The following is a 21,126-nucleotide window of genomic DNA, read 5'->3' as shown; positions in this document are numbered from 1 at the left end:
TGAATTCTTGCTTGTGTTGTGTTTTTGGACAAAAGCATCTGCTAAATTAAATTGTAGAATTGTAAGTTGGTGTCCATGATGTAAACGGGGTGTGCACTGGCTCTTTCTTCCTGAAGTCAGTCACCAGTTCTTTGGTTTTTCCACATTCAGGATCAGATGGTTCCTGTTGGACCATTCCTCCTCCTCATCACTTTGAATAAGACCCACCACTGTTGTGTCGTTTGCCTACTTTAGAGTGAAGAAGAACACAACCGTATGGAGAACCTGTGCTCAGTGTTCCTTCCTATGAGGCCTGTCTGTTAAAAAGTCCAGTATCCTGTCCCAGTGGGCCCAGTTTACTGACCAGATGCTGATGGTGTTAAAAGCGCCCTTGTTCTCCAGATGTTCCAGGGTCAGGTGAAGTGCGGTGGATATTGCGATTAGGACAGGATGCAAACTGGAGCAGGTCGAGTGAGGGAGGTAGGACAGAGGTGAGCCTTTCAAAACACTTCATTGTTATGGGTGTTAAAGCTACAGAGTCCTTCACTGTTTGTGTCTGTGGGGTTTTTGGAACTTGGATGAGCAACAGCTTGACGTAGGGAGGTGTTGAATGTATCCGTGAGGACGTGTCAGTTGTTGCATTGTATGGTTTTGTTCCCAACATGAGGCTCAAAACTGAAATCTGAGTCACATTTTTCTGTATGTCCTGAGCAAAAAAACGTGCAAAGAAAGCACAATATGTTTTAGATTCTTCTCCATCGCTCTTCATGTTTCAACCAGTTTCATGATTCCATCGCCTGGAGCTTCTCCAGCAGTCTTGAAATAGTTCCTACATACGCTGAGCTCCCGTTGGCTTCAGCTGGGTTTCTGTCAGGTCTTTGTGGAGGCCAGGTTATCTAATGCAGCGTCCTTCTTGAGTCTGGAGGAGGGTTTTTGGCTCATGGTGCTGTCGATAAACTCTCCTCTGCTGTACGTATGGAGCAGGCATGAGGTTTGATTACTGCAGTGAGTCTGGAAAACAGTGAGGAAGCTTCACGTGGTTCTGTAGTTTTTAAGTTCTGTCAAAGACTGTTGACCAGAATGTAAAAACAGCAGAGTCCTTCAAGTACCTGGTGTACAAGGAAGCCCCCCAGGATGTGTTTTGTTCCAGGAAACTCTCAGTTCCAGTTCCACTAACATCATGACAATGTTTTATCGATCTTTGTTTCGTCTGTGCTCACTTTCTCTCGTCTCTCAAGGTCAAAAACAAGCATGGACTCGTGGGTAATGTCAGTAGCAAGCTAACTTTAAAGTCTGCATGATCTATCGGTTCTATAAGGAAGCAGTCGGATTGTTTCTATCCTTTACAGCAACACTTTCTGCCATCTGGTGCCTCCTCAGATAAAACCAACAGATTCAAACACGCCTTTATACTCACTGGGATTTCTCTGGTAAACTCCAGGAGGAAACAGGAGGTGTTTGCAGAATGCTTTGATTTTCTATTTGTGTTTTTAGTTATTTAGTTCACTTTCTTTAAGGCTGTTGTTCCCGTACAGATGCATATAAAACAGCATAAACAACCAACCACATACAGTGGTGGAAAAAAAATCTTTTGGACATCCCCAACATTTGCATGTGTATTGCATTAAGAATCACTGATTTCTTTTAATACAATCACAGCCATAATACTAAACATTGACTAAAAATTAGAATTTTTACTGATATATATGTAATCACTTTAGATATTTTGAGATATTTTGGGAAGATTTTTACTCACTTTTTGAAAATATTTACAAGAATTTTCTGGCCAAATTTGAGGGATTTTTTTTTTAAATTAAACTTTTAAGGAATCATTGGAATTTTCTTCCTAAAGATTTTGCAAATTTCAGAAATTTGTGGATTTTTTTTGCTGAATTTTTGAATTTTTTTTCAGACAACGAAACAATATTTTTTTGGGTGCTCATAAGTGGAGACAACAGGAGGGTTAGATGGAATAACTTTCCATTGCAGCTGTATGTGTAGATCCAGACTGTACCAGCAGAGGTCGCCCTAAGTCCAACTGTAGTTACAATCCTCTTTAACTGAGGTGTCATTTCTGCAAAAAAAAAAAAAGCTTCTAGAAGCCAACCAGCCACCAAAACAGCCAACCAGTGGTGTCAGTGAAAAGGATTGTGGGTATTTGAGGCCAGATGTTGTTGCTTAGTGGTTAAATCCTATAATTAGGCTTTATTATATGACATAACATCCAATTAGTGGATTAATGAGAGAGTTTGAGAAGTAAAATGTGATTTAAACCAATGAGGAGAATAACTTCTGATACACCTGATGGTAGAAAGGAAGAGGAGGAAGGAAGAGAGGATGAAGGATGAAGGTGTGATGGAGAGAATAAAGGGGCAAATAGAGAAGGGGGAAATAGAGGTAAGGGAGGGGAGGATGAGGCAAAGGACGCAAAGGGGTGAGGAGGAGAAAGAGAGACGGAGAGGGATGGAGGAAAACAGATGATGTGAAGGGGGAGGGGGAGGAGGGAGGAGGGAGGAGGGAGGAGGAGGAGCAGAGGGGAGGCAGGCAGTCAGTCTGTTCGGAGGAATCAGCAGCAGCAGCAGGACAATGTACCGTCTCCAGCACGGATCCTAACGGGCACCGGGCTGCTTCAACAAACTGGAAGATCAGGTATGACTGCCGGGGAGAAGCAGAGAGCCTTTCGGTCTTGCACGGTTTTTTAAAAAATTTTATTTTACCTGCGTTCAAATCAACGTGTGGGAGAGGAGAGGCTGCAGGAAGGAAGGAAGCGACGCAGCGCAGCAGACAGCCCGGCCAGCAGGGCCTGGTGGCCGCCTGCCTCCGGGTCCCAGCCCCGGCCGGTGACACCCACCAACACCCCGCAGTCACAACTCTGTGCTGCTGAAATCTGAGTGTTTGCTGGATTTAAGCGAAAGAAAACCCGCCACGATCACCCCCCCCCCCCCCTCCTCGTCGACAGAAAAGCGTCACGCCGAACTCCTTTGCGAAAACCTCTCATTTTAGCTCACTGTCGTTGCCAGCAGGGGTAACCACCTCCGATTAAAGCAGCTGGGGTTTCTATGAATTGCTGGAAGCCTTTAGTCGGATTCGGCGCATGAGTGATTCATTAAAGCTCGCTTAATTTAAATTCTAATCCAATCATGAAGTGTGAGTAACAGCGCGGGTCGCTTTCCGCTCCGGTCGGAAGAAGAGTGCGGGGACAACGCGCTACGCACAAATGATAGTTGTCATTTTACCTGTTGACAAATCTCCTCTCGATACTGTATGAACGCCGAATTAATTAGTGATATGAAATTATTCTTTTTAACTATCAAATCTTTTTATGTGACGCCAAGTACTTGACAGAAAAGCAGCGCCGTTGAAAAACAGACAGTTTCCGGATGGGAGTCCGGAGCGCTCAGCATATGTCGGATGTGCCAACAAAGCCTCTCTCTAGCTAGCCAATAGCAGCACTGCCAGAATGAACCTTTGCACTAGGCCAGGCCTGGGAGTCTCCTCTCCTCTACAGATGCAGGGATTGTGGTGTGAATAGACGGACTCATTGTGTTTTAACATAATGTGCCTTCTGTTAAAAAACTGTGTGACGCACGTAGACATGCAGGGATACAGAGATGCTGTGCAGCCATGGACGACTTATTGCTCATGTCTGAACGGGCAGCACATCACCATGACAGCTCCAAAACATCCACACCAATGACTGCAGTGTCTGTCTCACAGATTGTGTTGACCATATTGCACACACACACACACACACACACACACACACACACACACACACACACACACACACACACACACACAGCTCCAGTCCTCGATGTTACACTGGATCATCACACAAGGTCATTTTTGCCATATGAACCAAGCAAACACTCTGCCTGCCTCTCTGTGTGTGTGTTTGTGGTGTAGCCTGTATTTAGTGAAGGGAGGAGGCGTTCAGGGACCTCCCATAAATAGATTAAAAGTCAATAGTCATTTGCCTCCATATGCTGAGGATGATTGGTGCAGGCAGGCGGTGGTTTGTGCTGCATTGTTTTTATTTTAGATCGTATTGACCCGAGTGAGACGGTGTGTGTGTGAGTGTAGCATTCGTGGGAGGAGGATGGGAGCTCTATCTGGAAGGTTTTTGTAAATACAATACACTGTAATGGAGATTAGACAGCAGTGTTCACGACTGAGAGCAAATCTGACAGGTCGGTATCAACTATGAAAATGTCCCGGAGCAGGAAAAACCAAAAGCGCAGTAGTTTTGGGAGTGAGAATCCAGACTGAATGGCAGGAAGCAACCCCAAACCACAAGGGAGCAGGGCTCAGCAGATGAAGCGTTCTTAGAAAGATGAGCTGTTTTTAGTCACTTCTTCTCCGCTGGTAGCACCGCCGCTGCCACAAAAGACATGGAAAAGCCCACCCATGTCACGCTGAGATGTTGTCAAGGTTTAGCTCCCCGCCTGTGTGTGGTGCATTTTGGAGGTTTGTGTTTATCAGTGGGACCAGAAGCCACTGCTTCATCTTAACAATAACAGGAAAGAGGCCTGTAGCTGTAATAGCTCTGAGTGTGTGTATGTTTGCGTGTGTGTTTCTATAGGCAAGGTTGCTTTCTTTACGCTGGATTTTGCTCCCTCGGCTTCACATGATCGCTGTGTGAGAATCGACAATTTGGCAAGACGGTGTCACAAGACTGTGGTTGCAGTGTGTGTGTTTGTCCCCCGTGGTCAGCAGTGCCATCTGGAGTCGGTGTGGAAGCAGACAGCTCTGGAAAGAAGCCTTTCCTGTTATCCAGTTCATTGTCGATTAACCTGCAGGTCACTTTTTGAGACTAAAATGATGCTTAACCAGGGGTGTCAAACTCATTTTAGTTCAGGTTCCACACTCAGCCCAGTTTGATTTCCAGTGACCAGTAAAATCACAGCACAGTAACCTATAAATAACCACAACTACACATTTTTCCTTTGTTTTAGTGCATTAATGTTCACATTTAAGGATTTTTTTGACAAAAATTCGACAAAAAATGAGAAAAACAAGACAGAAAATGACAAGAAATAGACTAGCAACACAAGCGAGACAAAAAAACCCCACAAAATGACACAAATAAGACAAAAACGAGAAACAACACAAAAAAACATGAGACAAACAACAAAAATCAGACAAAAAAACAAGGCAAAATATCACAAAAACAAGACACAAAATAACAAAAGAACAGTGAACAATGTCGTATTTTACTTTATGATCAAAACAACTTGTCATGGTCTAGAAATTATTTTAAATTTATAGTTTCACAAATTTACAATCTATAGTTTGTCTGGTCTGTAATTTTTGCTCATTGCAAAGTCGTCCCACGGGCCTGATTGGACCCTCTGGAGGGCCGGTTTTGGCCTGCGGGCCGCATGTTTGACACCTCTGCACCAAATAGTAGAAAAAAAACTGTTGTTACTCCTCACAGGCATCCAGAATCCAAGGTTATTCAGCTTACTTTTATTTGCAAGTCGTCAAACTCGCACATTTCTGGCATTCTTGCTTTAAAAATTGATAATGTAATCGTCCAAAAAGTTAGATTCATTTTCTGTTGCGCTTACAATCAATTAACCGACCTCTTTCATAGTTTAGTTTGTTTCACAAGTTTTATCTCCCCAGCAACAGTTTCATTCTGGAGAACACGACGTCCCCGTCAACGTCGGGTTCGCCAGCGTTGCCATGACAAAAGATGTGAGCTTCCAGATAAACAGCAACATTACCAATGTGTTTAATTCACTTTTCGCTGCGTGTCGCTGCATGTTGTTGCAAAGTGTTTGGACGAGCAGCAACTGAGCAAGAGGTGAGTTTTTATGGGCCAAGCCTTAGTAACCGGTGAGAATGAAATTAAAATTAACCCTGTAAGACCCAAATGTAGGAAAAAAGGACCAAAAAAATTAAGAAAATAAGCAAAAAAATTATATATATGTATGTATATGTATAAACCTAAATATAGAAAAAAATAGCAATAAAATAAACCAAAATATTAATAGTAATAATAATGATTATTATGATAATATATAAACCCAAATATAGTAGAAAATGAGCAAAAAACAGCCTGAAAAGAATATATATGTATAGAAAACACAAAAATAAATCAAATAAACAAAAATTCATATATATATATATATATATATATATATATATATATATATATATATATATATATGTATGTATGTAAACCCAAGAGTGCTTACAGGAAAAACAGCAAAAAATAAGATAAACAAAATATATATATATATAAACCTAAATATAGAAAAAAATGCAAAAAAAAATAAAAAGTAGAAATAATGATAATATATCCACCCAAATATAGAAGAAAATGAGCAAAAAAAGTTCAAAAAGTATATATATGTATAGCACATATAGAGAAAAATGGACAAAAATTATATATATAGTAGAAAATAATATTAAAAAAGAATAAAACTGATGTATTTCTGCAACAGTGGATTTTACAGGGGGTTGAGATTAAAATGAAAATAAATAAAAGTAGAAATGATTGGTGAAGCTGCAGAATAATAATCTGCAACTACTTTAATACTTGCTTGTAATTTTTCAAGCAGAAGCCGCCTGACTCTCTCTAGTTCCTGTCATTCCTACAGAATCGACAAGGAGGGTCTAAGAGAGAATTGCATTATGGGAAATGTAGGATTCAGTGTTTTTGTAGCTCGATCTGAACTGTGAGTCTCTCATCTTTATTTAACTGCTGGAATCCGTTTGGTTTGCTCGTAATGAAGGTTGTTTTACAACTGCTCTAGTTAATTTTCACCAGAAACACGACAACAGATCTCACTGTTATTTTTTTGGGGCATCTTGTGGTGACCTTGTAAGTTTCAGCCAAAGCAAACACACCCTTAATTAACAGTGACATCACTGCATGCTGCTCTGTGGGGGCATCAATCTGCGGAAAATCTGACTTTTCTAGTTTCCTCATTTAGACTCAAAAGAGACAAATCACAAACAAAGGCTGTCGGACCGCAGATTGTTCTGTGCTGCTGAAGTAATGGAAGTTCTTGTCCTATCGTCGTGACAATGCAACTTAAATGACAGCATCCTCACACCTCAGCTGTGAAGATTCACACGGATCCCACAGAATCTGTTGGACAAATGAGACGTGTCTCTGGCTCTGTCAACGTTAGATTAGGTAATCAGCTGACTCGCAGAACCTTCTTATTTTTTATGTCTTTTTTGAAGCGGTGGATAGCTACATCCTTGTTTTATTCATGATGTTACGTGGTACGTGGCCCTCTTTTCCGTGGAGCTCTGCCTGCCAGAGATCAGCTGCTGGATGTTGTTTTGTTGATGCAGATTGCTGCAGATGGAGCTCTTTATTTGTTTGGTTGTTTTGGTTGTCACTGCTAAGGATTTACTGCAGCTTTTCCAGGAGAAGCAATGGAATAATTTGACATTTTTTACTTTACTCTTATCTGTTTTTTGTTTTTGCTAGTTAGATAAGAAAGTTGACACCACTCTTACGTTTCTATGGTAAACATTCATCTCCAATTGGCATGTTGGTTAGCTTAGCTTAGCACAAACACTGGAAGCGGGGGGAAACTGTTAGCCTCGCTCAGCTTTGTTGCTCACTTAAGTCGGATCTCATTTCTAAGATTATGCAACCGCTGTTCACACGGTGGCATGTTTACACACTTTGAACTGTAACCGAGAACACAATAAAATGTGAGACCAGTTTTATGAGCAGTTCATGATATCTATCATGTTGCAACTCAGTTATTTGCAAAAAACCGCAGCTCTATACTCGTATCTAAAGGATTTGGTCCGTATTTTCTCAGTATGTTGTTATCAGAGCCCAACACTGAAGGACTGCATTATTAATAGTAATGAATTAGGTGCACAGATGGAAATAAAGGCATTTAGGTCAGTTTGAAGTTATTTTATTGTAGTATTAATTCCTTTTTAGCAGTTTCATAAATGGAAGAATATTTCACTGCCTTTTTATCTTCACTAATTTATGGACAAACCAAAGAAAAAAACAGTTATATTTACTATGGCACTCTTTAGATGGTGTGTATTTGCTCAACCCATGACTAGATGAGCAATAAACACACAATACAACAACTGGCCATTTGTTTTTATTTCTTGCTTGACTTGCAGTTTAGTGATGATCTCCCAGGATCTTACTGTGCTTAAAAATGTAGGTGAATTCCAACTGTGTTATGTAGAGTACAAATATTCCAAGTCCGGAAATAGAATCTCATCTAACGTGAACAAAGAGGTGGAGCAAAAGTGGAGCTGAGGTGATTTTAAGTAATTTCAAGCATGAATACATTTTAAATGAGTGGAGTTTATGGAAATCCACTCCTGTGCAGCTGTCAGAAATGAGATAAGTTGTTACAGAAACTAAAACAGTTTTTATACCAGCCTGCTAATTATGCTTTATTTCTGCTGTAAAGTTAAACATGGGGGTCTACAGGGAGTGGCCTCAAGTGGACATTTGAGAAACTGCAGAAGTTGCTGCTTACCTGTAGCTTCTAAATTTACAAATTTGATCTCCTGCAGTTTTGTTTGTGACTTCAGTCTTGCAGCAGCAACCAGAATTTCTTTTATTTTATGAAGATTTAGCAAAGAAGACATGTTACGTGTGTTAGGATGTGAGCGAGAGGTGCGGATGGGGATTGTGTTAGCAAATGGGCAAAGCTAGGCTTGCTGTTTCCAGTCTTTATGCTAAGCTAAATTAAGCTAACCAACTGTAGCTTTTTGTTTGATACTGGCACAAAATTGAAGTTGGCTTTCACGTGACTCACCGCAAAAAGAAGTCAATAAGCGTGTTACCCGAATGTCTTTTACGTGTTTGGTTCGCTAAATTCTTTTTAGACTTTTTGAAGCTAGTCGTAAAGGTGCTAGCATGACCTGAAATCCTAGCCGTTCAGCTAGCACAGAAAAATGAAAATGTTGTAATGCTTAGGGAAGCTAAAATCACTAACACATGAACACCAAAGCAGGAAATCATAAGCAATCATAGATGTTGTTGTTTTTCTTAATTATTTAATTAAAAGACTTCATTTTTTTATTTCATCGAGATCGCTATCGCTAAATGTTTATACAGTCGTCAACCACCAATGGTCCTCTCCATTAGTTGACCAAAAACTGTATTTCTGTGTTAGCTCATGTCTATTTTCACCCTGTTTTATTTATACAGGGAACCAAATGAATAATTAACTTCGCTCTCATTGCTGTGGCTGAACTAGAAATCAAGCCTGATGGAAACATCACTGTCTCAAAGATCTCATGGCACAGGACTCAAACGCAGCCAAGCGGTTAATTAGATGGCGATCATGAGAAAACACTTTGATATCTGGGGACTACGGGAATCTTCTGTATTCGTACGCTGACGCTGTTGCAAAGTAAGTTTGGCATTCCGAGCGACGACAGGAAGACGCTCAGGACACGTGGGGTCGCAGTGCGTCATCGTTTTAATTGGATTATTTTGACAGCTCCTGGAGCGCCGTGGGAGTGTTATGAATTACGCAGTGAAGCAGTTGTGATGCTGTTTGATGTCGTGTTCAGCAGTAGGTCTGCTCATTTTCACCTGATTGTTTTTGTCAAAGCTTAAGTGCTTAATTGCGTCTGTTCTGCTGCAGGTCTGATTGGTTTGTAAAATTTCCATAATCATTTTCTACGATGTACCTTTATGCTTCAACTGTACAAAACCAAAAGCTGTTAAGTGTGAACTAGCAAATATGCACATTTGAGAAGCTGGCATCAGTTTTGACGTTTTTCTCGAAATCTGAATCTAATGTGACAAACTGAAGGCCAACTAGATTAAAACATGTTTGGTTTGAGTCTGATTTTGGCTTTTTGTTGATTTCACTTTAATATTTGCTCTCACCAGCTTCACATTTCCATTTTTGTTGGTTTGATAAAGATCTTCCGTGTCTACTTCTGTTTGATCCAGGCGGTGAATGTCAAACAGCTCCAGGATGCTGCCGCCCTCCTCCCTGCTGACCTACTCTTCACCAGGGGGCATCTGACTTACCAAACATGATGAAGACTGAGCCCCCGTCGGCCACGGGGGGCAACGGGGCCTCCGCTGAGGGCAGCGGGAGCTCCAATCTGCGGAGCCCCTCGCCCCACCGCAACGCCTACGAGGCTGGGCTGGCGGCGCTGAAGAAAGCTACCGATCATCTCAACAATGCTGCCAACGGTGGCGCCGAGCCCTCCTCGAAACCGGCCCCCCTGCCCCGCCCGACGGGGAGGGGCAGGAAATACGGATCCAACGTCCACCGCATCAAGAACATGTTCATGCAGATGCAGTCGCCTGGTGACGAGGAGGACGGAGCCAAAATGATTGGTAAGAAAACTTTGTTGGATTTTTATCGACTCCTTTAAGATAAACAGCGTGATGAGTGGACGAATCAACGATGGGAGGTTATGCCCTTTCAAGTCCTACTCTACTCTGAAATTGTCCAGTCATTCTTCTTAAGAAATGCTTTATCTGAACTGTCAAAGTACTTCCAAGTATTTCATTTAATTGTTAACAACTAATTGATTAGTCGAAGCTTTAATTGACAAAAGAGTATCAGATATTGAAACTGCATGATGTGAAATGAATGAAAAACAAAAGATAAAAATGAACTTGTGTGGCTTTCTCAGGTGAGTGCAACTTAAATAAAGCTGACTCCTTTACTCAGAATAAAGCAGGACCACTCATATTTCAATCTCCTGCTTTTGATGATGTTTGTACAGGAGGTCCTCACTTTACGATGTCCTTGACCTACAGTGTTTTGTCGTTACGTCAGTACTGGTTACATGGAACTAGTGAACGAGCAGAGTGGACGATTATGTTGTCATGCGACGCTATAAGACGGCTTTGTTTACATTTGCTGGTTGTAGCCACCTTGGGTTGAGCTATGGCTCCTAATCGAAAATCAGACTCTTCTGATGCTTCGAAGAAAAGGAAAGTCGTCTCCATTTGAGTAAAATTAGATAGAATAAATCTCTCAGAACAGGGCCAAGTTATAAAAACAGGTCAATATATTGTAGCGACCCTCTGATGAATGAGTGAGACTTGATCTGATTCTCTGGTCATTTACTGAACTTTCAAACAGGCTACTGTGGGCTGTAGCCAACGCCAGAATAACTAGAAAAAAACTTGGCTCCAGAATTAGCCGCCATTCCCAGCTCTCTCTACTGCTGACCCTCATCCAATCAGAGGTGAGCTAACTAAACATGGCACGTTCACTGACATTAGGTAAATCTGGAACTGAACAATAAACACCGAACCTCAATGTCAACATCAGTAGGTTACAATAATCTTCTTGTGAAATGATTCATACATGCATAAAAGTTGTTGGTATTCATGACTTTCCCAAGAACTGATGGATATCTTGATGCACGTAATGGCTTTGTTTACATTTTCGCCCTAGTCAGGCCAGCTGACAGCCAATAAGAGCAACAAAACACGTCAGTGAAATAAAACCGAAAGCTTAAAGATGGAGTTTGTGATTCTAATCAGATCTGTCGGCTCTTTGTTCTGCATCTGTGCTAAAAAAAACATCCAGTGTTCACGCACATCCCTGGCTCTGTAAATGGGAAACAAAGTGGCCCGGACCGATTCTAAAAACACTTTTTTAAATTGTCCTGGGCACGTTGGAGCTCACACAAGTTTGTGCAGGACGGGGGAGTAAGTGGAGGGCAGATGAAGGGGAAAGGAGGCGGTGAATGTGAGAGGGATGTTAAATCTTACTAAATATTCTAACTCGCTAAATATTGACCGTCTTCCAGAATTACAGACTCAATTTTTAATTTGACCTTGTTCCATTTTTAAATTTCTCCTCTCCTTTGTTGTGTTTCAAATAAGATGATATTAAAATGGCAAAAACCATCCACACTGATACAATACAGACAAGAAGGATGAAAATCCATGAACAGGAGAATTCTGTTTTTATTCCAATTAGTTTTTTAAATTAACTTTCTGGTCTTTTGCAGGTAAGGACCAGGCAGTGAAACTGTCCCTGCCGAGAGCATCGAGCCTCAATGAGAATGTCGATCACAGCGCTCTGCTGAAAATGGGCACTACCGTGTCGGAGAGGGTGAACCGTTTTGACTCTAAAGCAGGAAGGGAAGGAGGTTTCTCCAAGCTCCAGGAGACCAGGAGGATCTTTGAGCAGCGGACTCTGCAGGTCAGTAGTTTGACTTACTTGCGTAGATTTTTATTGATCCACTTTGCCTGACTGACTGGCTGTTTGCGTCTCCTCCAGCAGGAGAAACAAGCCGCCACTAACCGCATTCTGCTAAAGAAGGAGCGGGCGTCGGGCTTTCAGGACAGCCGTCTAGACGTCGTCGCTCGCTTTAACGGTTCCACCGAAGCTCTGGACCGGCTGGACGATCCCCCCGCTCCCCATCCTGCTGCTGTTCCCTCTGCTGCAGCTTCGGTCGGGCCCGGTGAGGCCGTCAGCCCCACTGTGAGCCAACTCAGTGCTGCGTTCGAGAAAGGCGAACTACAAAACAACCTCTACCTCCCCCAACGACGGTCAGCTCCGGCCTTGGCGCCAAAGCCCAAACCTCCAGCTAGAGCGGAGGCTGCCGAGAGGAAGGTGAGAAGAATTTGCAAGAAAGTTAGTCGAAGGAAAGTTTATAAACCAAAACCTATGAGGCTTATAATCGGCCAGCCGATAAATCTGTTGGGCCCTACCAATGAATTTATTAAATGACACTGACGTCTCTTTGTTTCTTTCTTCCAGACGAAGGTGTCCCCTCCAGCTAGGGAGGACCATGAGGAGGTAACAGCAGGAGATGGGAACTCTGAGGCAGCAGAGCTATCAGAGGAGACGGGTTCTCTTCAGAGGGGCGTAGGTGGACTGGTGTCGGGTGATGAGAAGGACAGGAATGGACAGACAGGAGACCAGCTCTCCAACTCCTCCTACTCCTCATCATCCTCAGTGACCGTCACCTCCACCTCTACCTCATCAGAGGCCAAACCGGAGTCAGACGTTCAGCCGGCAGCGACTGAAGCGAGGGGTTCAAGTACAGCGGCTGCTCCTGAGCTGGAGGCCGGAGAACAGGACGGTTCTACCGGGGGATCCGATCCTGGTGGAAGGCTGGTGCAGGCCGACATTCATGCCTCGCTGGAAAACGGAGAGAAAGAGCCTCCATCCTCCTCTCCGTCCTCCGATGAGAAAGACGGAGACTCTGAAGGACGGGGCAAAGAGGAAGAGGAGGAGAACGACGAGGATGGCTCGAGGAAGGAGGATTACTCGGAGGGGGATCTGGTAGATATCAGCGCGTACAGCGGGCTTGGAGAGGAGGACTCTGGGGGAAGCCAGCTGGACGACGAGGACGATGAAGAAGAAGACGAGGAGGCGTATCAGCCGGAGACCAGTTGCTCCGAAATCGCAGGACTCCCCGAGGAAGAGGAGCCGCCGCCGCCTTGTAGGAAAATTCGTTTCAGCACTGAGCCAATCAAGGTGAGTGAGTTTTTGTTGGATTACCCTTTAAGATGTCTCCTTTCGAATGCTCACCATTTCACACGTTACGAGACGTGTCCTCAAGTTGTTGTGGAACAGCATAATTGGATTTGTCACGTTGGAAGCTTCCCAGCTGATGTCAGTCCTCTCAGTTACATTGGATCCAGAACACAGAGCTCAGAAGAGGAACTCCTCGTTGAGACACTTCCTCTGTGTTGCCAAAGCTGTGTTCCTGTAGTTCCTTCAATCTTTAGGGTTTATTACACAGTATAATATGAAACGGTGTCCAAGTACTGACTGGTTTACCCTTTGAAATTTTTAGCTTTTTATAGATTCTGTTTACAGCAAACACTTTTTTGGGGGGTTGAATTTTTATACTAACGTGCACAATAAAGATATTCTTTCTGTTTTTACACTTTATGGCTCAGCTAAATGGTGTAATTTTAAAAATAATTTATCTTTCAAAGTGGATTTTGGGGTTGAGGGCTTAATAATGTGAATGAACAGACGCTACTTTTTTTGTCTTAAATTTTGGGATCATTGTTGCCGAGGAGGAAAAGACCATGACGTTACCAGAATCATTCGTTTTTATCCTAACGTGATCGGTGGAATTGACTTGATGGCTGCACTAAGTATCATCATAAACACTAGTGTTCATCTGCTGGAGATGGTGAACATCAGCAGCTGTTTGAACGAATGTTGAATAAATAAACCCATTGACATTTTAACAAGCTTCAGGGCTAGACAGTTCTTATTTTCCAAAAAAGCTGCACTAATCAATACTTTTACAGTATATTTTTAGTTGATCAGGTGATTATTTGTGATTAACTCTGACTGTTTTTCAGCTCCATCGTTTAAATCATCTCTACAGAGCATTTTACTTCCAGCAGGCCTGCAGCTTTAACGTATTGGTTTGGTCCCGTTGCTATCATCAAATCTCACTACACTAAGTAGCGGTTTTCAATAAGAAAACACTAATACGCCTCCTATGCATTAACTGTTGAGCATCAAACACACAAAGACAACATGTGAGCAATTAGGTGGTGAAAAAGCAGATATTTTATCAAATGATGGAGACCAAAACAGAGCCGAAAGGATAGCAAATGCTTATATTATCTCATGTATCCACGCAAGTTTTAGGTCTCAGGTTGTTCGGTGTTGATCTGTATTTTGGACTGTAGTTTTTTGATTAATATTTTAAACACAAGACACTCGGCTTCTGGTAAAATTATGTATGAAAAAGGAAGAAAACGCCTCATGAGTGCACCTTGAGTGTGTTCTGCTGTCCAGTAAACCAGCTAAACATAATGAGGAGAAATTAAGAGAGTAAGAAAAAGATTGAAAAGACTCATTCACTTCTTCCTCCTTTGACATCACACTCGAGGCTGCTGAGGGGATTTTCTGCCTTTGATTTCGCCATACCATTTCCTGCTGACTGCAGCTCACACTGGCTGCGTACGAACGTATATCTTCATTTAACAGAAGCCCTTTTCTCTACTGGAGAGCTGAGCTGGTTTCTACCACAACCTCGAGCAACAGCAGTCAGCTGGTTGAACTCTGTGCGTTATGAAGCGAGTCTGGACGTGCAGTGACAGCGCTGTCGCATTGACAACAACATACTTCCTGAATGAGGCAGAGAACTCGAGTAGCATGCCACAGTGCAATAATATACCGTGCAACAGGAGAGATAAGAACAGGAAATAAGGGCGCAGTCGTGCATGTCGAGACAGAATTTAACGTTATTAGGAAGGACAGAGACCACATAATGGACAGCGAGGGTGAGGATCACGTTCCCTGCTCGGTCTCGTCCACATATGCGGGCGGTTGAAGGAGGAAAGTGTTTTATTCCAGGCCAGGCGTCAGGTCAAAAAGGAATTCTTTTCATTTTCTTGGACCTAGAAGCATTTAGCTGCTGACCTCTTTCACCACAGAGCAGCTAAAAGTAGAGCTGTGGCCCGAGGCAGTGTTGTTTACTACAAAGGTGAATGCTACAGTTAGCTGCCGGGAAAAAGGTGCTAAAGAGATGCAACAACCTTCACTCAGCTTCAGATATATACAGTCATGGAAAAAAATTATTAGACCACCCTTGTTTTCTTCAGTTTCTTCTTCATTTTAATTCCTGGTACCGTTAAAGGGATATTACCTGAAGAATACAATGCATTACATCATAATTTATGTCCTATTTGATGTGCTTCAGCTTCATTGTATTCCCAGGGTATATAAGAGGACATTTCATGTCATAGCAGCACTGCACATCCAAACGCCTAGAGTGGTTTCCTACAAAGGCAGCCATCTTGGCACCGCTGGAAACTGGCATGAGTGAGAGACACTGAAGATCTCCAAGACAGCCGTTCATTACACCAAGAAAAAACAAACCCAACATGGTTCTACCAAACTGCTAGCTGGTCAGGAAACGTCTTTCTACCCACCGGTTGACCGTCACTCATCTGTTCCTCAGTCAGGAATCATCATCAGACCTCAACAATGAGTGGGACTGTGGAGAAATGGGACTTGTTCTTCAAGGACAGTTAGAAACTGACTTCTCGAAGCTGGTCTGAAGTCACACAGGGCAGGAAGAAGCCCTCCATCGAGGAAAGCCTGGTTACTCTTTGCTGGGATCACAAGGATTGGACTGTTGATGATTGGACTAAGGTTTGCTTCAGGGATGAATCCAGTTTTCAGTTGATGCCCACTCCAACCAACTTACTGGTCAGGAGGAAGCCTGGAGAAGCTGCAAACCAGACTGTCTGCCCCTACAGTAAAACATGGGGGTGGATCAGTTTGGGTGGAACATGGCAAATGATCCAGGTCATGTACAGGGCTTCTCTTGAAAACCGTCTTTGTCCATCAGCTGGAAAACTCTTCCTGCCTCCAATGACTGGATTTTCCAACAAGACAATGCCCCTTGGAGAACCAGAACATTGGAACCATGCCCTGACCTGCTCAATCACCAGATCTAAATCCAACTGAAAACCTGTGAAAAATCATCAAACGCAAAATGGAGAACCATAAGACCAAAAAACAAAGCAAATTAAGTTGAATTTGTGCAACAGGAATGGGCTGCTGTGATCAGAAGCTGGTGGAGAGCGTGCCAAGAAGCATGGCTGCAGTCATCAGAAACAATGGTTATGTAATCAAGTACTAACTCCTGTGTGGATCATGAGACTAAAACAGACAGAAAAGAAAACATGGAATCCTAAAAGCTGTTTTTGGCAGCACAATGCCATAGCTTTTCATAAAAGAACTTAAGTGATTTTGGTTATTATCAAGAAAACCATGGGAAAAAATGGCTGAATGTCAGCTCTTAAATTAAACTCTTATGAGCTACTTTTGTTGTCATTATATTTGTCTAAAAAAATGTACTTTTCATTGTACCAGGCATTAAAATGAACAAGAAATTGAAGAAAACAAGGGATATAACTACTTTTTTTTTTTTGTTGTTTAATGGCATAAAACACGCAGGTGAAGCATCAAAAATGTCCAAATTTGATCTTTTTCTAATCACCATCCTGCTGTCCACATCTGGTCTCACAGTTAAAAACATTTAATGTCAAATTTCAGCATTTAACAGAGATTTAATAGAGATGAAGTGCGAGAACCGGTTGTTAAACATTTCAGTGACAATGACTGAGCTGTTTGCTGGCTCCTGCTTTCAAACCAGCTTTTCTAAGGCACACTGCGTTCTGCTGCCTCCCCCATCTCCTTATCGGTTTCATCTCTACAGAGTGTTCTGTCACTGTGAACAGGATTCAGTAGCCTGTCAGATTTTAAACTTAGATTTTGAACATTTTAATGAGGTAGAAGTTAATTGGCTTGTGTGGGTTGTTTCCTTTGCAGCTTTTTGATGTTATGAAGATATAATTTCAAGTTCGTAGTAATGATTTTTTTTCACTAAACAACCTGAAGTGAAACTGATTTCGGAGTTTAGAGACTTATATAGGAAATCATAGTTGCTGCTGTTTCTTCTTCTTCCTCTTCCTGGTTGAGTTCGACAAAAACAACAAAAGGCCACATTACTGCCACCGTGTGTCTTCTCATCGATATGGCAGAGTTTTGTTCTGCTGTTCTCAGATTTATGGATAAAGTCTGTTTTGCAGGCCTAATTTTTAGGTGACTTTAATCTGAGAGGAAAGAGACTTCAGACCAAAGCATCATTGGAGCAGATTTAACTGCTTAACAGTTGATACAATCTGTTTTGATTTACCCCAAGCTGACCAGCTGTCCAGATGTTAGCTGTAGGCTACCTTCAACAGACTGTATTTGTCTGGAATCACGAACTGTTTCATTTCAGTTACATTTATGAAACAGATTCATTAATAAGTGCATTGAATCAAGCCTCTGGAAGTCCCCTGGCGTTCTGTCTCACCACAGAGGTGCTGTTAGATGCATATGGTATGTTTGGATAGCCGTGAGATACAGTAGCTGTTTCCGTCCTTTATGCTAAGCTAAGCTCTGTAGCTGCTGGCATCATCTCCGTAACACACATGAGAATACGGCTTGATCCACCCAACTGTAAATAAATAGCATTTTAGAATTCCTCTACAATTTGAACTACAAGGTGTCCATTTCAACAAGACTTGGTGTTTATGTTTTCTACTTAGGCCCAAGCAATGAAACTATATCATTATCTACCGTTAACACTTCTTTAAAAGCAATATAAAAATTGTTTGAATGTTCGACAGTGTCATTTAAATGCATCAAAAACCTGAACCTCAGCAGTGCAGCTTTCCTTTCATCCATGTGCTAACATAACTGCACAAGGGTTTTTAATCATCAATGATCCTTTCAGCACCATTAGCTAACACAATGTAGCATTAGAACACAGGAGTGATGGTTGCTGGAAATGTTCCTCTGTACCCCTATGGAGATATTCCATTAAACACTTATCACATTAACAATGTCTAGACTGGATTTATCATTGACTTAATGTCGTCTTCATTGAAAAAATGAGGACGTTTCTAAGTGACCCAAGCTTTTGAACGGTGGTGCGTGTTTTACTCGTGTGTAATTTCATTTCTTTTAGTGTTTTTCATTCTCGTGTTAACAAATGTTGTCGGTGTACCTTGATGAATAAATGGTGCAAATTACACAAACAAAAAATGAGTCCGTAAAATGCACGATTATGAATACGGATTGAATTTAAACATTTTACTGTGAAAAACTTTCATTTAATATTTATCAAAAATGAAACAAACCTAACCCGATATTTTCATATATATACATACATACAGCAGGATTATTTATCTATCTGAAAAGAATCTGAGTTTTTGTTCAACTTGGAGAAGAATACAATGAGATCATAGGTTTTAGAGCAAAACCTTCTCAAACTTTCTTATAATTCTGTTTTAAAGATTAGCAGCAAAGAGGGAAAGTTGTAGCAGCTTGAAGGCTCCAATATACAGAACTTACATGAGCTGAGAGCTTCCTGTCTGCTTCAGGGTAGACAGGAAGGGTATATTATCTACTAAAAAGACATGGGCTGGAGTTGCCGTGAGCATATACAGTATATATTGCTGTATTCTCAGATTATGTGACATAAATGTGAGGAACACTAACAAAAGAGAGAGATTTTGTGGTCATTTGTTGGAGATAACAGAGTTTGTGCTCATGTTGCCCTGTGAGAGAAAGTGACTCTGACTTCTGAACCTTTCCCCCTCAGTCAGAGATGTTCTCCTGCAGGGAACAAAAAGCCAGACTCGCTGTCCAGACATGTTCAGTGTTGTTACTCAGTTTCAGAACTGGTTGCTAATTGTTGTTCTGACATCATGAGTTACTTCTTGAAGTGAAGCTCAGCCAGCAGAGCTCAGACCTCCTCCTGTCTTCAGCAAGCGTCCAGTCTGCCTCCACAGAGTCTTGTTTTGTATAATTTCCTCACATCTGAAGGCAGAACCATTTAGACATTTATTTGAAAGTTCTGGATAATTAGCACATGCATGTGAACAGAACATAACATTAAAGGCTACTTGGTGATTAATCGCAGGCCGCAGAAAAGCGGCAGAAGAAGCCGCTGCAGGTCGACCTGAACTCACGGTGGATGTGTGTGTGTGTGTGGACTGGTGTACAAGGCTACCTCTGTGAGACTGTAAAAAAGCAGTTGGAATGTGGTTGGGTGTGTTTGTTTTCCTTGAAAAGAAGCACACACACACAGGCGCACACAAGCAGGGGAAGCCATTTGATAAGAATCACAGAATAGAGCTTTGTTTGGCTAAAAAAAACCACCTGGAGTGTGTATTTACGTGAGCTGGAAATCGAAGGAATAAGCCAGGCTTTTTACTGAGTCTGAGGATGGAATCAGTTCTGACTGAAAGGGAACTGAGCGACAAAGAAAATCATCAGATTTTACACGTCAAGTCCGATTACAGGTGTCTAGTGAATTTGTGAAAAGTGCTACAAAGCCTTTGCATGATATAAAAAGGCAATAAATATGGCCCTACTGCACTGCTTTAACCCTCCTGTTTTCCTCATTTACAAGCACCAAAAAATATTGTTTGCTTGTCTAAAAAAAAATTCCCAAAATTCAGCAAAAAAAATTCCCCAAATTTCTAAAAATTTGCAAAAACATTCAGGAAGAAAATTCCAATAAGTCCTTTAAAGTTTCCTTTAAAAGTTTTATTTAAAAAAAATCCTCCAAATTTGACAAAAAAATTCTTGTAAATATTTTCAAGAAATTAGTAAAAAGTCTTCTAAAAAAATCCTAAAAATATCTAAACTGATTACATAAAACTTAATATTTAATATTTTCTTTAACAACACTCACATAAAAATCCACCAAAATCCAGCTAAATTCACTGGATTTTGGTGGATTTTTTTTTGTGAATGTTCTTAAGAAACATTTTTAACATTTTTTTCCACCAAAAAAAAGTTCAAAAATTTCTCAAAAATGTTGAAAATGTGGACATCAGAATTTTCACTGTGAAAATTTTTTTTTTTTCCACATTTTCAAACTTTCAAACTTGACCCACAGGATGACCGGAGGATTAATCAGTGGAGTCCTGATTGTGTTGTTCCTGTCATGCAGTAGGAAATGATTTGAAGGGTTTTGATCTCACTTTTAACACCGACGTGGACAAAATGTCAAACGTAACGTGGTTCAGAATGCCGCTAGAAAACACACGAATCCCCAAAGGAGCTCCGGCCACATTGCTCACTCATGGTCACCGTCCCATCACTAATTGAAATCCATTAGATCTTGAGCCTGCTGTTTATTTATTTTAAGCACTTGAAGGTTCACTCGCTGGTCACTCGCTCTCAGGGCTCAATTTTTGTGTGTTTTTTTTTTTATAGATTCAAGGTTGCACTGGTGCACCTTAAATTTTTCACCTTGTCTTTTGATGCCAAATAATACATTACAGCGTGGTCTTTTTTTCTCAGTTCCCACAACACATTATATAAATGCTTTGGTTTGTCGCTGCCTGAAACAGTGAGGGGAGGAGCTCTGTTCTCCCAGCCACCCACCTGTCACAGCACAGGACAGGTTTCATGGAGACGTCGTGTTTTCTTACTGTTTCAATTCAGAACGCTGTTTCCAGCCGTGCTTTTGCTGCACCTGTTGCAGTAAATTCAGTGCATAGTGTTGGCTGGTTTCATCACATCGCAGTGTTTCCCACGAGTGTTGGGAGTTTATTTGTGGTGGCGGGTGGCACAGCGAAACTGACGTGTGTGCAGATTAGAGGGCAGAGTGTAACCAAGGTTGTTATCGAATCTCAAAAATGAAGCT

At 41.7% G+C, this 21,126-nt stretch overlaps 1 protein-coding gene across 2 annotated transcripts in view; it reads left to right on the top strand.

Annotated features, from left to right (window-relative positions):
* The first annotated feature begins 2,485 nt into the window (after window positions 1-2,485).
* Window positions 2,486-21,126, top strand: part of LOC110955696 (neurabin-2-like) — a 42,724-nt gene continuing 24,083 nt past the window's right edge. Inside the window, exons 1-5 of one of the 2 annotated variants that reach the window (XM_022200788.2) lie at window positions 2,486-2,628; window positions 9,899-10,294; window positions 11,932-12,125; window positions 12,207-12,539; window positions 12,687-13,409. In XM_022200788.2, the coding sequence (XP_022056480.1) occupies window positions 9,985-10,294; window positions 11,932-12,125; window positions 12,207-12,539; window positions 12,687-13,409 (1,560 nt within the window). In that variant the 5' untranslated portion in view covers window positions 2,486-2,628; window positions 9,899-9,984. Of the gene's footprint in view, window positions 2,629-9,898; window positions 10,295-11,931; window positions 12,126-12,203; window positions 12,540-12,686; window positions 13,410-21,126 lie in introns of both variants that reach the window. The other variant, XM_022200787.2, reaches the window with a different exon arrangement.

This window comes from Acanthochromis polyacanthus, chromosome 21 (assembly GCF_021347895.1).
Source record: "Acanthochromis polyacanthus isolate Apoly-LR-REF ecotype Palm Island chromosome 21, KAUST_Apoly_ChrSc, whole genome shotgun sequence".
Lineage (NCBI taxonomy): Eukaryota > Metazoa > Chordata > Actinopteri > Pomacentridae > Acanthochromis > Acanthochromis polyacanthus.
This window is presented reverse-complemented; position numbering and strand designations above follow the sequence as displayed.